General features: G+C 46.3%; 1 protein-coding gene across 1 annotated transcript in view; it reads left to right on the forward strand.

Annotated features, from left to right (window-relative positions):
• Nucleotides 1-11,267, forward strand: part of SENP5 (SUMO specific peptidase 5) — a 61,553-nt gene extending 50,286 nt beyond the window's left edge. The window contains exons 7-10 of the mRNA XM_048506172.1: nt 820-957; nt 3,397-3,480; nt 10,499-10,549; nt 10,661-11,267. Coding sequence (XP_048362129.1) covers nt 820-957; nt 3,397-3,480; nt 10,499-10,549; nt 10,661-10,771 — 384 coding nt within the window. The 3' untranslated portion in view covers nt 10,772-11,267. The remainder of the gene's footprint in view (nt 1-819; nt 958-3,396; nt 3,481-10,498; nt 10,550-10,660) is intronic.
• Nucleotides 11,268-11,522: the final 255 nt, after the last annotated feature.

Below are 11,522 nucleotides of genomic sequence, written 5' to 3' on the forward strand. Positions count from 1 at the left end.
TGGGGGGGGGGGGGAATTAGGACAGATTTATGGATGAGAAGTCGATTTATGGCTACCAATCTTGATCCTCTTGATCTGAGATTGCAAATGCCTTAACAGTCCAGGTGCATGGGGTAGAAAATGTTGACAGGGAGAAATTTTTCTCTCTTTCTCACAATACTAGAACCAGGGGGCATTCATTGAAAATGCTGGGGGGAAGAATTAGGACTAATAAAAGGAAACACTTCTTCACGCAACATGTGATTGGTGTTTGGAATATGCTGCCACAGGAGGTGGTGATGGCCACTAACCCGGATAGCTTTAAAAAGGGCTTGGACAGATTGATGGAGAAGTCAATCTATGGCTACCAATCTTGATCCTCCTTGATCTGAGATTGCAAATGCCTCAGCAGACCAGGTGTTCGGGAGCAGCAGCAGCAGCAGGCCCTTGCTTTCACATCCTGCACGTGAGCTCCCAAAGGCACCTGGTGGGCCACTGCGAGTAGCAGAGTGCTGGACTAGATGGACTCTGGTCTGATCCAGCTGGCTAGTTCTTATGTTCTTATGTTCTTATAACACTAGTTCCTCTCTTCCAGTTGCTGTGCTGCTCATGGTGTGGCAGCGGAGGGGGTGGAGGGGACGTACCTCATAGCATCGTGACCATCAACTGTGCTAAACACAGGGCTTAGAATGTGTATGGGAGGGAAAAAAAATCCCGTTTTGTAAAAATGTGGGAAGAAACCGATTTTCCTTTCTCTCATCCCTCCTCGTACAAATCCTGTTGCACGATTCATGTAGTGGGCTAGTTCTTTTAGTGACTTCTGTTTTTTCCCTCTGCCAGGTGGACCTCTTCAAAAAGACCCTCCTGTTAATCCCCATTCATCTTGAAGTCCACTGGTCCCTCATTACTGTGAATCTCCCTAACCGAATTATTTCGTTTTATGACTCTCAAGGCATTCATTTTAAGTTCTGCGTAGAGGTAAGAAGCCCGTTCTTCTAAAACACTTTTTTGTCTCGTCTTTGCTCAAGCAAGAGTCGGTCCCTTCTTTCATAGGCCTGTCAGTTACAAACTGTGCATATCTTTGATTCTCTGAATTTTTGGACCTTCCTTTCTGGATGCAGTGTAGCAATGGTGTAGTGGTTAAGAGCAGGTGCATTCTAATCTGGAGGAACCGGGTTTGATTCCCCGCTCTGCTGCTTGAGCTGTGGAGGCTTCTCTGGGAATTCAGATTGGCCTGTGCACTCCCACACACGCCAGCTGGGTGACCTTGGGCTAGACACAGCTCTTCTGAGCTCTCTCAGCCCCACCCACCTCACAGGGTGTTTGTTGTGAGGGGGGAAGGGCAAGGAGATTGTAAGCCCCTTTGAGTCTCCTACAGGAGAGAAAGGGGGGATATAAATCCAAACTACTCCTTCTCCTCGTTGTGAGAACTCTGTAGCCTAAATTATTAGAATCGAAAGCCTGTTGTCGCATAGTGCCCTCCTCCCGTCCCAGCAGTATTTGAGTCCCTGAGCACTTAAAGGTATAAGCTTTCCAGAGGTACAAGTAGGAATGGAAATGTGGAGGTTATCAATCGGAGGTTAAATGGCCTCTTGCAAGCCACCTTGAGTCTCCTTACAGGAGGGAAAGGTCAAGAATATATCCAAACTCTTCTTCTTCTTAGGGTCGTGGGGCTGGTAGATAGTTGTGAATTTCCTGCATTGTGCAGGGGGCTAGACTAGATGACCCTTGAGGTTCCCTCCACCTCTGTGTTTCTGTAAGATCCCTGAACCCTTATAGCCCAGTCAAAAGGCTGAGGGAGGCTGCTGTGAAGAAGAGAACCTGAAAGCAAAGGTATAGTGCAAAATGGAACCAGCTTTAATAGAGAAGAGGAGAAATGCTTCGAGGCAGCAAATTAGCATCTTTAATGAGATAAGAATCCAGTGTCTTAATTCACCCCTACTGTTGTTCTGATTCTGGGCATGAACTACACCCTTTTTAGAGCGCTTGGCCTGTCAAGAAGGCTGTGCTTAGAGTACCACACGGCGGGCCTCCTGAACTCAAAATGTGCAAATCCTGACCAAATGGGAGATTTAATGCCAGGTTTCTCAGCCTTGTTACCCTGGTCACTGTAGCTGGGTTTCTCCTTCTCCTCTGACAAATTTCCAGCTTGTTCAGATAAGAAGAAGAAGAGTTTGGATTTATATCCCCCTTTCTCTCCTATAGGAGACTCAAGGGGGTTTACAATCTCCTTGCCCTTCCCCCCTCACAACAAACACCTTGTGAGGTGGGTGGGGCTGAGAGAGCTCAGAAGAACTGTGACTAGCCCAAGGTCGCCCAGCTGGCGTGTGTTGGGAGTGCATAGGCTAATCTGAATTCCCCAGATAAGCCTTCGCAGCTCAAGTGGCAGAGCGGAGAATCAAACCCGGTTCCTCCAGTTCATAGCGCACCTGCTCTTAGCCACTACGCCACTGCTGCTCACTAAGCAAGATAAAGCTTGCTTAGCAAAATTGTTAGTTGACGAAAGCCCTAATATCTCAAGGCATGTGGCAAATTATCTGTGCCCGTGTGATTAAAACTCATGGCAAACTGGGCCCTATTGCATTTTGAAATAAAAACTTGTTACTATGTGAGATGTATTTTTGGATTTAAATTAATCTCACGCCTAAGTTGTAATGCTTAATTATATTGACTTTTTATTGCATTGGATAGCAAATTTACAAATTGTGAGTGATGTTGGTTTCCTTGAGTGGTTTTATCATTCTGGAATTTGGGATGTTTCATTCAATGTTTTAATATTGGTCTATGACTGTAAATTAATCAATCAAACCTAGGTACCTCTCCTCAAGGCGCTGAAAGAAAATTGTTGGTAAAGAGGCAAAATGAAACAGGAGTCAAGGGTACCTCAAACACTTAACAGTTTATTCCTGCATAGATTTTTGGGAGTCACGAGTTAACTTCACTAGATATATGAAATATAAGTGGATATAAATGTATGCTTGAAGGCACAATCAACAGAAGGGTGTTACAAAGAGGACAGTTAAAACCAAAGCCCATCTGAGAAACCAGCCTATTCAGAGTAATTGAGGACTACTCCCAGCTGTTGATAGACAGGAAGAGTAGGAAAAATCAGTTCTATTCAAGGTGAGTGCACTGTGAACTGAGCTGATCCAATCAAGGCTGTGCAGAGACTGTGTAAACATTACAACTGAACAAACCAGCATCTGGAAGAGGTGTGTGATGCTGAACTGTTGGTGCCTACAGTGAGTGAGGAACCCCAAGCCGTTGCTCAGACTTTGTGAAGAGATAGCCTCAGAACTTGATGAATTCTATTTCTGTATTTTCACGTTGGATTCTCCCTTTGAAGGTCTTTGGTGCGAGAACAGTAACTGATGCTCTTTTCTTTCTTTCTTTTTTAAAAAATAAATCTTCCTAAAGAACATTCGGAAATACTTGCTGACAGAAGCTAAAGAGAAGAATCAGCCTGAGTTTCTTCAGGGTTGGCAGACTGCTGTTACAAAGGTAGGCACTACGGGTGGATTTAGGGCGCCGCCTCTGTAAAAGGGGCTGAGTTATTATATCTGGGCCGCTTCTCTGAGAACGTTCTGGGAAACTGGGGAAAGCCACAGGGTGTATCAGGGTTGCCGTAGGCTCTGTGTGTCACAATGCATTTGTGTCTTGTGTGAGAAATCTCTCCGAGCGTGGGCTACCTGCTTCCAGGGCCGTTCTGCCGACATGTCAGCTGTGTATTGAAAAGTGGGTCAATTCAGAGCGTTCCACGCATTTCCTCTGCCAAGCATGAAGTCAGCTATCTGCTCCTTCGCTTTGCGAAACTGAAGGCTCTTGTGCCTGTCAGTCAGATAATGCAGCTGCCCCCCTCCCCCAAGCTAAGGGAGATGTTTCTGCATATTTTTCAGGTTGCCTAAGAAAATTCCCCAGAAATTCTAAGAAGGGAGAGCCTCTGTCTTGTTACACAGAGTGTAGTAGTTTTGACCTGCAGCTTTGAAAGCGTGTTTTTTCCCCTCCTGGGCAAAGGAGTCCATAATATTACTCCCAGTGTGATCGGTACTTACGACCAAATGTCATCAGGTGGTGATAAAAGGGAACAATTTTCATGAACTGCAGACAGAGAGGGGTTTTTTGGTGGCTCGCAAAACCCTTTCCTGTAATAACTCCGAAGGCATAAAACAGGTCGTTGAATATCGGGCGGAGTCTCCAGCCGTTCAAGGAGAGTCTTGAAGCTTTATTGCTTGGGTGGGGGGGGGGGGGGGTGGTTCTTCTTAATCCTCCCGCTATGTGTCCCTTCTCCACTGGTGACTTATTCAGGGGTCAAAGATTATATGGAGGGGAAGGTTACTATGAGATCTAGAATGCAGCTGGGGTTTAACACAAATATGCGGTGGTTTTTACAGAAGAAGAGTTTGGATTTCTATCCTCCCTTTCTCTCCTGCAGGAGACTCAAAGGGGTTTACAATCTCCTTGCCCTTCCCCCCTCACAACAAACACCCTGTGAGGTAGGTGGGGCTGAGAGAGCTCCGAGAAGCTGTGACTAGCCCAAGGTCACCCAGCTGGCGTGTGTGGGAGTGCACAGGCTAATCTGAATTCCCCAGATAAGCCTCCACAGCTCAAGCGGCAGAGCTGGGAATCAAACCCGGTTCCTCCAGATTAGATACACGAGCTCTTAACCTCCTATGCCACTGCTGCTCTGGAGGACTGGGTTTGATTCCCCACTCTGCCATTTGAGCTGTGGAGGCTTATCTGGTGAGGAGGATTGTGAGGCTGTGCTGATAACAGGTGGAGAGCTTACAACTGGTGTAGCTGTTGAGAAGCCTGCAGAGATTTAGGAGGAAGTCATTTCTTTTTCGTCTCCTGTGTGCCAGAGTTTCAGGGACAGTGGTGCACATTAAATTTTCAGGTATACCCTGGGAAAAAACCCAGAAAGGTGTGAATGTGGCAGAGTTCTGCAGATATTTCTGCCTTGCAGCAGCTGAGATGGGTTGCAGCTGTATGTGCTCTGGGGTGGGAGTGATCTGGCGCTTATGTCAGGAATTGGTGCTTATGTTTCAGATGAGGAAACCCCAAAATACTTCCTCCTCTCCCTTCCTTTCCCCTCCTCTACCCAGTCCTCCGTGGCTGCCTGGAATATGCGTGGCAGTGGTACTAAGCTTCTTTATGGGTTTCCCAGACTCTGGTTTTTAATCGATTTTACTTATCTGATTACCTTTGGGAAGTGGAATGTTTCCTCTGGGCTGCCAGGGGGAGAATCTTTAGGAAAGAAATCTTTATGGCTACCAATCTTGATCCTCTTTGATTTGAGATTGCAAATGCCTTAAAAGACCAGGTGATCGGGAGCAACAGCTGCAGAAGGCCATTGCATTCACATCCTGCATGTGAGCTCCCAAAGGCACCTGGTGGGCCACTGCGAATAGCAGAGAGCTGGACTAGATGGACTCTGGTCTGATCCAGCTGGCTTGTTCTTATGTTCTAAAGGTCTTCATCCAACAAACCACCTTCACTTAATTGAGATTTGAATTCTTGCATTTCAACTCTTGTCCCGCAGATCTTCTTATTCCACTGAACGGACCCAAAGTCATTCGGATAATATAGCGAAAGCAATAACCATTTTCGAAATAAGTACAAAGCAGATATCATCAAAGAACTGCTCATCTACCTACTACCTGTGTCATGCATTTTTCTCCTCTCCTTCCCCTTCTCACAATACTAGAACCAGGGGGCATACATTGAAAATGCTGGGGGGAAGAATTAGGACTAATAAAAGGAAACACTTCTTCATGCAACGTGTGATTGGTGTTGGGAATATGCTGCCACAGGAGATGGTGATGGCCACTAACCCGGATAGCTGTAAAAGGGGCTTGGACAGATTTATGGAGGAGAAGTCTATCTATGGCTACCAATCTTGATCCTCTTTGATCTGAGATTGCAAATGCCTTAACAGTCCAGGTGCTCGGGAGCAACAGCAGCAGCAGAAGGCCATTGCTTTCACCTCCTGCATGTGAGCTCCCAAAGGCACCTGGTGGGCCACTGCGAGTAGCAGAGAGCTGGACCAGATGGACTCTGGTCTGATCCAGCTGGCTTGTTCTTATGATCTTAGGTTCTTATGTTCTCGATTTTTCCAGGGTAGCAAGCTGTGTTCTACCTGTCCCAGTCTTATTCATACAGTAGCCCTCTAGAAGTTATGTTATTTTAACAAGTTTTAAATTGGACCTTTCCACCCAGTTGGCACACTCAACGTGGAGAATAATAGATGAAAACTGAACTTTTAAAAGCAAAACGTTGCCCGTTTGATATCAATTAAAAATAGCAAGGAGGAGATTCAGTGAGGGGACACCAGAGAAGTCTTCACCCGCTGGTGGAAGCCATTAATGGTGGCGGTGGGCAGCGGGGGGGGGGGGTGGTGGTGCTGGTGGTGGTGGTGGTGGTGGATGAATGTCCCTGGGGAGTGAATTCCACAGGTTTGGTGCCATAACCATGAAGGCCGTTTCACAGGTTGCTTCCCCTCTAGCCTCAGGTGGCAGGGGCATTGGAAGATGGCCAGAGTTGGGTGGGCAGGTTCATATGGAAGTAGGTGGTCTTTAAGAAGAAGAAGAGTTTGGATTTATATCGCCCCTTTCTCTCCTGCAGGAGACTCAAAGGGGCTTACGATCTCCTTGCCCTTCCCCCCTCACAACAACAAACACCCTGTGCGGTAGGTGGGGCTGAGAGAGCTCCGAGAAGCTGTGACTAGCCCAAGGTCACCCAGCTGGCGTGTGTGGGAGTGTACAGGCTAATCTGAATTCCCCAGATAAGCCTCCACAGCTCAGGCGGCAGAGCTGGGAATCAAATCCGGTTCCTCCAGATTAGATACACGAGCTCTTAACCTCCTACGCCACTGCTGCTCCTTAAGGTATGCAGGTCCCAAGCCCATATAGGGTAGCCTGAGTGTGACTCTGTGAACTTCATGGCTGATCTGGGATTGTTGCAAGGAGCATATAATTAACTTTCATCTTAATTCAAGGAGAGGAGACCTTTGAAGTAGCAGAAGGTTTTCATGACCTGAGCCTAGAAAAGAGACAGGCAGTTGGGGAAGGTCTTTCCGAGCTGGAGTGAGCATGGTAAGAGCCAGCGTGGTGTAGTGGTTAAGAGCAGTGCACTCTAATCTGGAGAACTGGGTTTGATTCCCCACTCTGCCATTTGAGCTGTGGAGGCTTATCTGGTGAACCAGATTAGCTTGTGCATTTCAACACCTGTTGGCTGGGTGACCTTGAGCTAGTCACAGTTATTCGGAGCTCTCTCAGCCCCACCTACCTCACAGGGTGTTTGTGTGGGGGAGGGGGGAAGGAAAAGGAGATTGTAAGCCCCTTTGAGTCTCCTTACAGGAGAGAAAGCTGGGATATAATCCTCCTCCTCCTCCTCCTCCTCCTCCTCCTCCTGTTTGGATTGCCTGACGTGGAGGGCACTGTAGTAGTAATAGTAATACACAGTGGGTTTTGTTCAGATGACCAGTAACTCTGCACAGATGACCAGTTTATCTGCACAACTGGAACGTGGAACGCCTTGTAGCTCTCGGGATTTGTTGGGGAGATGACCGCTAGAAATGAGGGACCCCATATAACGGAGCAGCAAAATAAATGTTTCTCTGTGCCGGCATGCCCCGTCTCGCACACACCGCATGCAGGCACAAAATAAATTATTCCTCTGTCAAGCAGATAGCAGCGTTCAAATATTTGCTTACAATAATTGAGGGGAAACTGTACTTTCAGTCATGGAAATTTTGCAATTGGGTTTGGACGCTGTAATTGGTTTTCTGTTATTAGAACTACGTCATTGGGTTAAATGGCTCTGGCCAATCTCCAGCAAGGGGCTGCAGGCCTTTGAAAACACAGACCTGAGCCATGCAGTATCGCCTTATTGTTGTGGGTTTTCCGGGCTGTGTGGCCGGGGTCTGGTCGTGTTAGCTCCTACTGTTTTGCTTGCATCTAAGACCGTGACGTATCTTTGAAGATGCCAGCCATAGATGCTGGTGAAATGGTAGGACCTAAAACTACCAGACCACAGCCACGCAGCCCAGAAAACTCGCAATAGCCAGATGGTTTCAGCCATTACAGCCTTGGACACTGTGGCATAACCTTGCCTTGTTCGCCCTGTGCACTGGGTTCACATTAAAATGAGCTAATGTTTGTTGGGAGGAGAAAAAGACTACTTAGGGGCACCGCTGCTGTTTTGAAGAGGGGCTTGGTCTCTGTGAAAGGGGGAGAAACTTCCCCACCTCCGGGACTGGAACAAACCCTGTCCCTTTTTAAAAAACCCATGAGGGGCTGTCTCCCTGCCTCTCAGCGTAGTAGGCAATGACTCATCCTTTCTCAACAGTGTTTCTAGGGTAGGGCATAGAATTGCCAGTCTTCACTCTCAGTTGGCTCAACTAGAAACTCCAAATAAACATTAAAAATAGAGGATTCCACTGGGAAGAGGCGTAATAATTGGGCAAGTTACCGATTGATTCAGAGACATTGTGTTAGGCTGTCTTAGTTGGGGAGAGTGAGAGATTTATTTATATATCTCATTTGCTTCCTTTGTGAAAGTCGCTAGCCATGAAAACCTGTTTAGGATGGAATTCCTTAGTGGACGGTACTAGCCATGAAAACCTGTTCAGGATGGAATTCCTTAGTGGACGGTGCTAGCCATGAAAACCTGTTCAGGATGGAATTCCTTAGTGGACGGTGCTAGCCATGAAAACCTGTTCAGGATGGAATTCCTTAGTGGACGGTGCTAGCCATGAAAACCTGTTCAGGATGGAATTCCTTAGTGGACGGTGCTAGCCATGAAAACCTGTTCAGGATGGAATTCCTTAATTAGACTGATACTAGCAGCGAAAACCTGTTCAGGATGGAATTCCTTTAATTGAATGATTGCTAGCCATGAAAACCTGTTCAGGATGGAATTCCTTAGTGGGCTGATGCTAGCCATGAAAACTGTTTCAGGATGGAATTCCCCTTGAAAGGTGGAAGGTGCTAGCTTCATGAAAACTTGTTCAGGATGGAATTCCCTTGAAAGGTGGAAGGTGCTAGCCATGAAAACTTGTTCGGATGATGGAATTCCTTAATTAGACCCGGTGCTAGCCATGAAAACTTAAATTTCAGGATGGAATTGTTCGCCAATTGAACGGTACTAGCCTATGAAAAAACCTGTTCAGGATGGAATTCCTTAGTGATCTAAAAGCAGCTTAAGTGAAAACCTGTTCAGATGGAATTTTAGTGGACGCCAGCCATGAAAAACCTGTTCAGGATGGAAACTTTAGTGGATGGTGCTAGCCATGAAAACCGTTCAGGATGAAACTTTTTTTAGTGGACGGCAAGTACTTTCAAGGAAAACACATGTTCAGGATGGAATTTTAGTGGATGTACCAGCCATGAAAACCCGTTCAGGATGGAATTCCTGCGGATCTAAAAGCAGCTTATGAAAACCTGTTCAGATGGAATTCTTAGTGGACGGGTGCTAGCCATGGCGATGTTCAGGATGGAATTCCTTAGTGGACGGTGCTAGCCATGAAAACCTGTTTAGGATGGAATTCCTTCGTGGACGGTGCTAGCCATGAAAACCTGTTCAGAATGGAATTCCTAGGTGGACGCAAAGCAGCCATGAAAACCTGTTCAGGATGGAATTTCGCGGATGCTACTATGAAAAACCTGTTCAGATGGAATTCCTTATGGATGGTGCTAGCCATGAAAACCTGTTCAGGATGGAATTCCTTAGTGGAAGGTGCTAGCCATGAAAACTTGTTCAGGATGGAATTCCTTAGTGGACGGTGCTAGCCATGAAAACCTGTTCAGGATGGAATTCCTTAGTGGACGGTGCTAGCCATGAAAACCTGTTCAGGATGGAATTCCTTAGTGGAAGGTGCTAGCCATGAAAACGTGTTCAGGATGGAATTCCTTAGTGGACGGTGCTAGCCATGAAAACCTGTTTAGGATGGAATTCCTTAGTGGACGGTGAGCAGCTATGAAAACTTCGTTCAGATGGAATTTTAGTGATCTGCAAGAAGCAGAAAACCGCCCTTGAGATGGAATTCTTAGCAGGCTGGGTGCTAGCCATGAAAACGTGTTCAGGATGGAATTCCTTAGTGGACGGTGCTAGCCATGAAAACCTGTTTAGGATGGAATTCCTTCGTGGACGGTGCTAGCCATGAAAACCTGTTCAGAATGGAATTCCTTAGTGGAAGGTGCTAGCCATGAAAACGTGTTCAGGATGGAATTCCTTAGTGGAAGGTGCTAGCCATGAAAAACTTGTTCAGGATGGAATCTTTAAAGTGGACGGCAAGCAGCTATGAAACCCTGTTCAGGATGGAATTCTTTAGTGGACGGTAAGAAATATGAAAACCTGTTCAGAATGGAATTCCTTAGTGGAAGGTGCTAGCCATGAAAACCTGTTCAGGATGGAATTCCTTAGTGGAAGGTGCTAGCCATGAAAACCTGTTCAGAATGGAATTCCTTAGTGGAAGGTGCTAGCCATTCTTTACTAACTTTGTGTTTTTCCTTTCTTCTAGTGCATTCCACAACAGAAGAATGATAGTGACTGCGGAGTTTTTGTCCTCCAGGTAAGGAGTAGGGGGAAACCTCTATCCCCCTCCCCTTTTCAAAAGAGGTTTTTGCCTGTGAAACGCCTGGTTCCAGCTGTACGAAACTTGTGTTCTCCCATCTTTTCACAGTACTGCAAGTGCCTCGCCTTAGACCAGCCTTTTCAGTTCTCCCAGGAAGACATGCCTCGAGTGCGGAAAAGGATATACAAGGAGCTCTGCGAATGCCGGCTAATAGACTGAACTAACGGGGAAGGAAAAGAGAAGTGAAAGTGGCAAACCTACAGCGACGAAACACCACGACTCCTTTGGCATTTCGTAGAGCCCCAGCTGATACTTGTGTACTTGAATTTTTTTTTTTTTGCAAAAACTTCCATTTCAAGCGCGTCTTGGGCTGAACGGTGTGGCCAACGTAATTACCTCAGACTTCTTTTTTTGTTTGTTTTCTGACATTCTCCTTAACTGGCAAAGCCCTGCCACAAGATATTCCCAGTGTCAGTTTAGTTCTTTTTTCCCCCCTAACGTTCCTTCCTGTATTTAATATTTATTATCTAACGCATGCGCATAGGCAAAGCATGCGACTAAAAAGAGAAAAAAATATAAACTGTAGAATTGGTGCACCTTTGAAGCGTAGCTAGAGATGACCAGAATAATGCAGGTTAAAACTTTTTTTGTCTGAACATAAAAATGTGCATGATCCATTTTTTTCTGAGGCAATAATAATGCTTTGAATGTACAACCCCCCCCCCCGCCCCCAACCCCAATGCCGTAACAGCAGCAGCTATGACCTCTCTTTTGGTTTCCCTTTAAACCTCATTCCTCCTCTCCCCCGTTGTGGCTGTTTTTCCATTCTGTATTCTCATGAAGGTTGGACGAAAAGGGATGTGTTGGAAACGGGCCTACATCTTTAGTTTGTGGGAAATCCTATTAAAAGAAAATTGAAGTCATTTCACTCTTTCATTGGGCGTCTGCTACATCACCATCTTCCTACAGT

Source organism: Sphaerodactylus townsendi, linkage group LG08, assembly GCF_021028975.2.
Source record: "Sphaerodactylus townsendi isolate TG3544 linkage group LG08, MPM_Stown_v2.3, whole genome shotgun sequence".
Classification (NCBI taxonomy): Eukaryota; Metazoa; Chordata; class Lepidosauria; order Squamata; family Sphaerodactylidae; genus Sphaerodactylus; species Sphaerodactylus townsendi.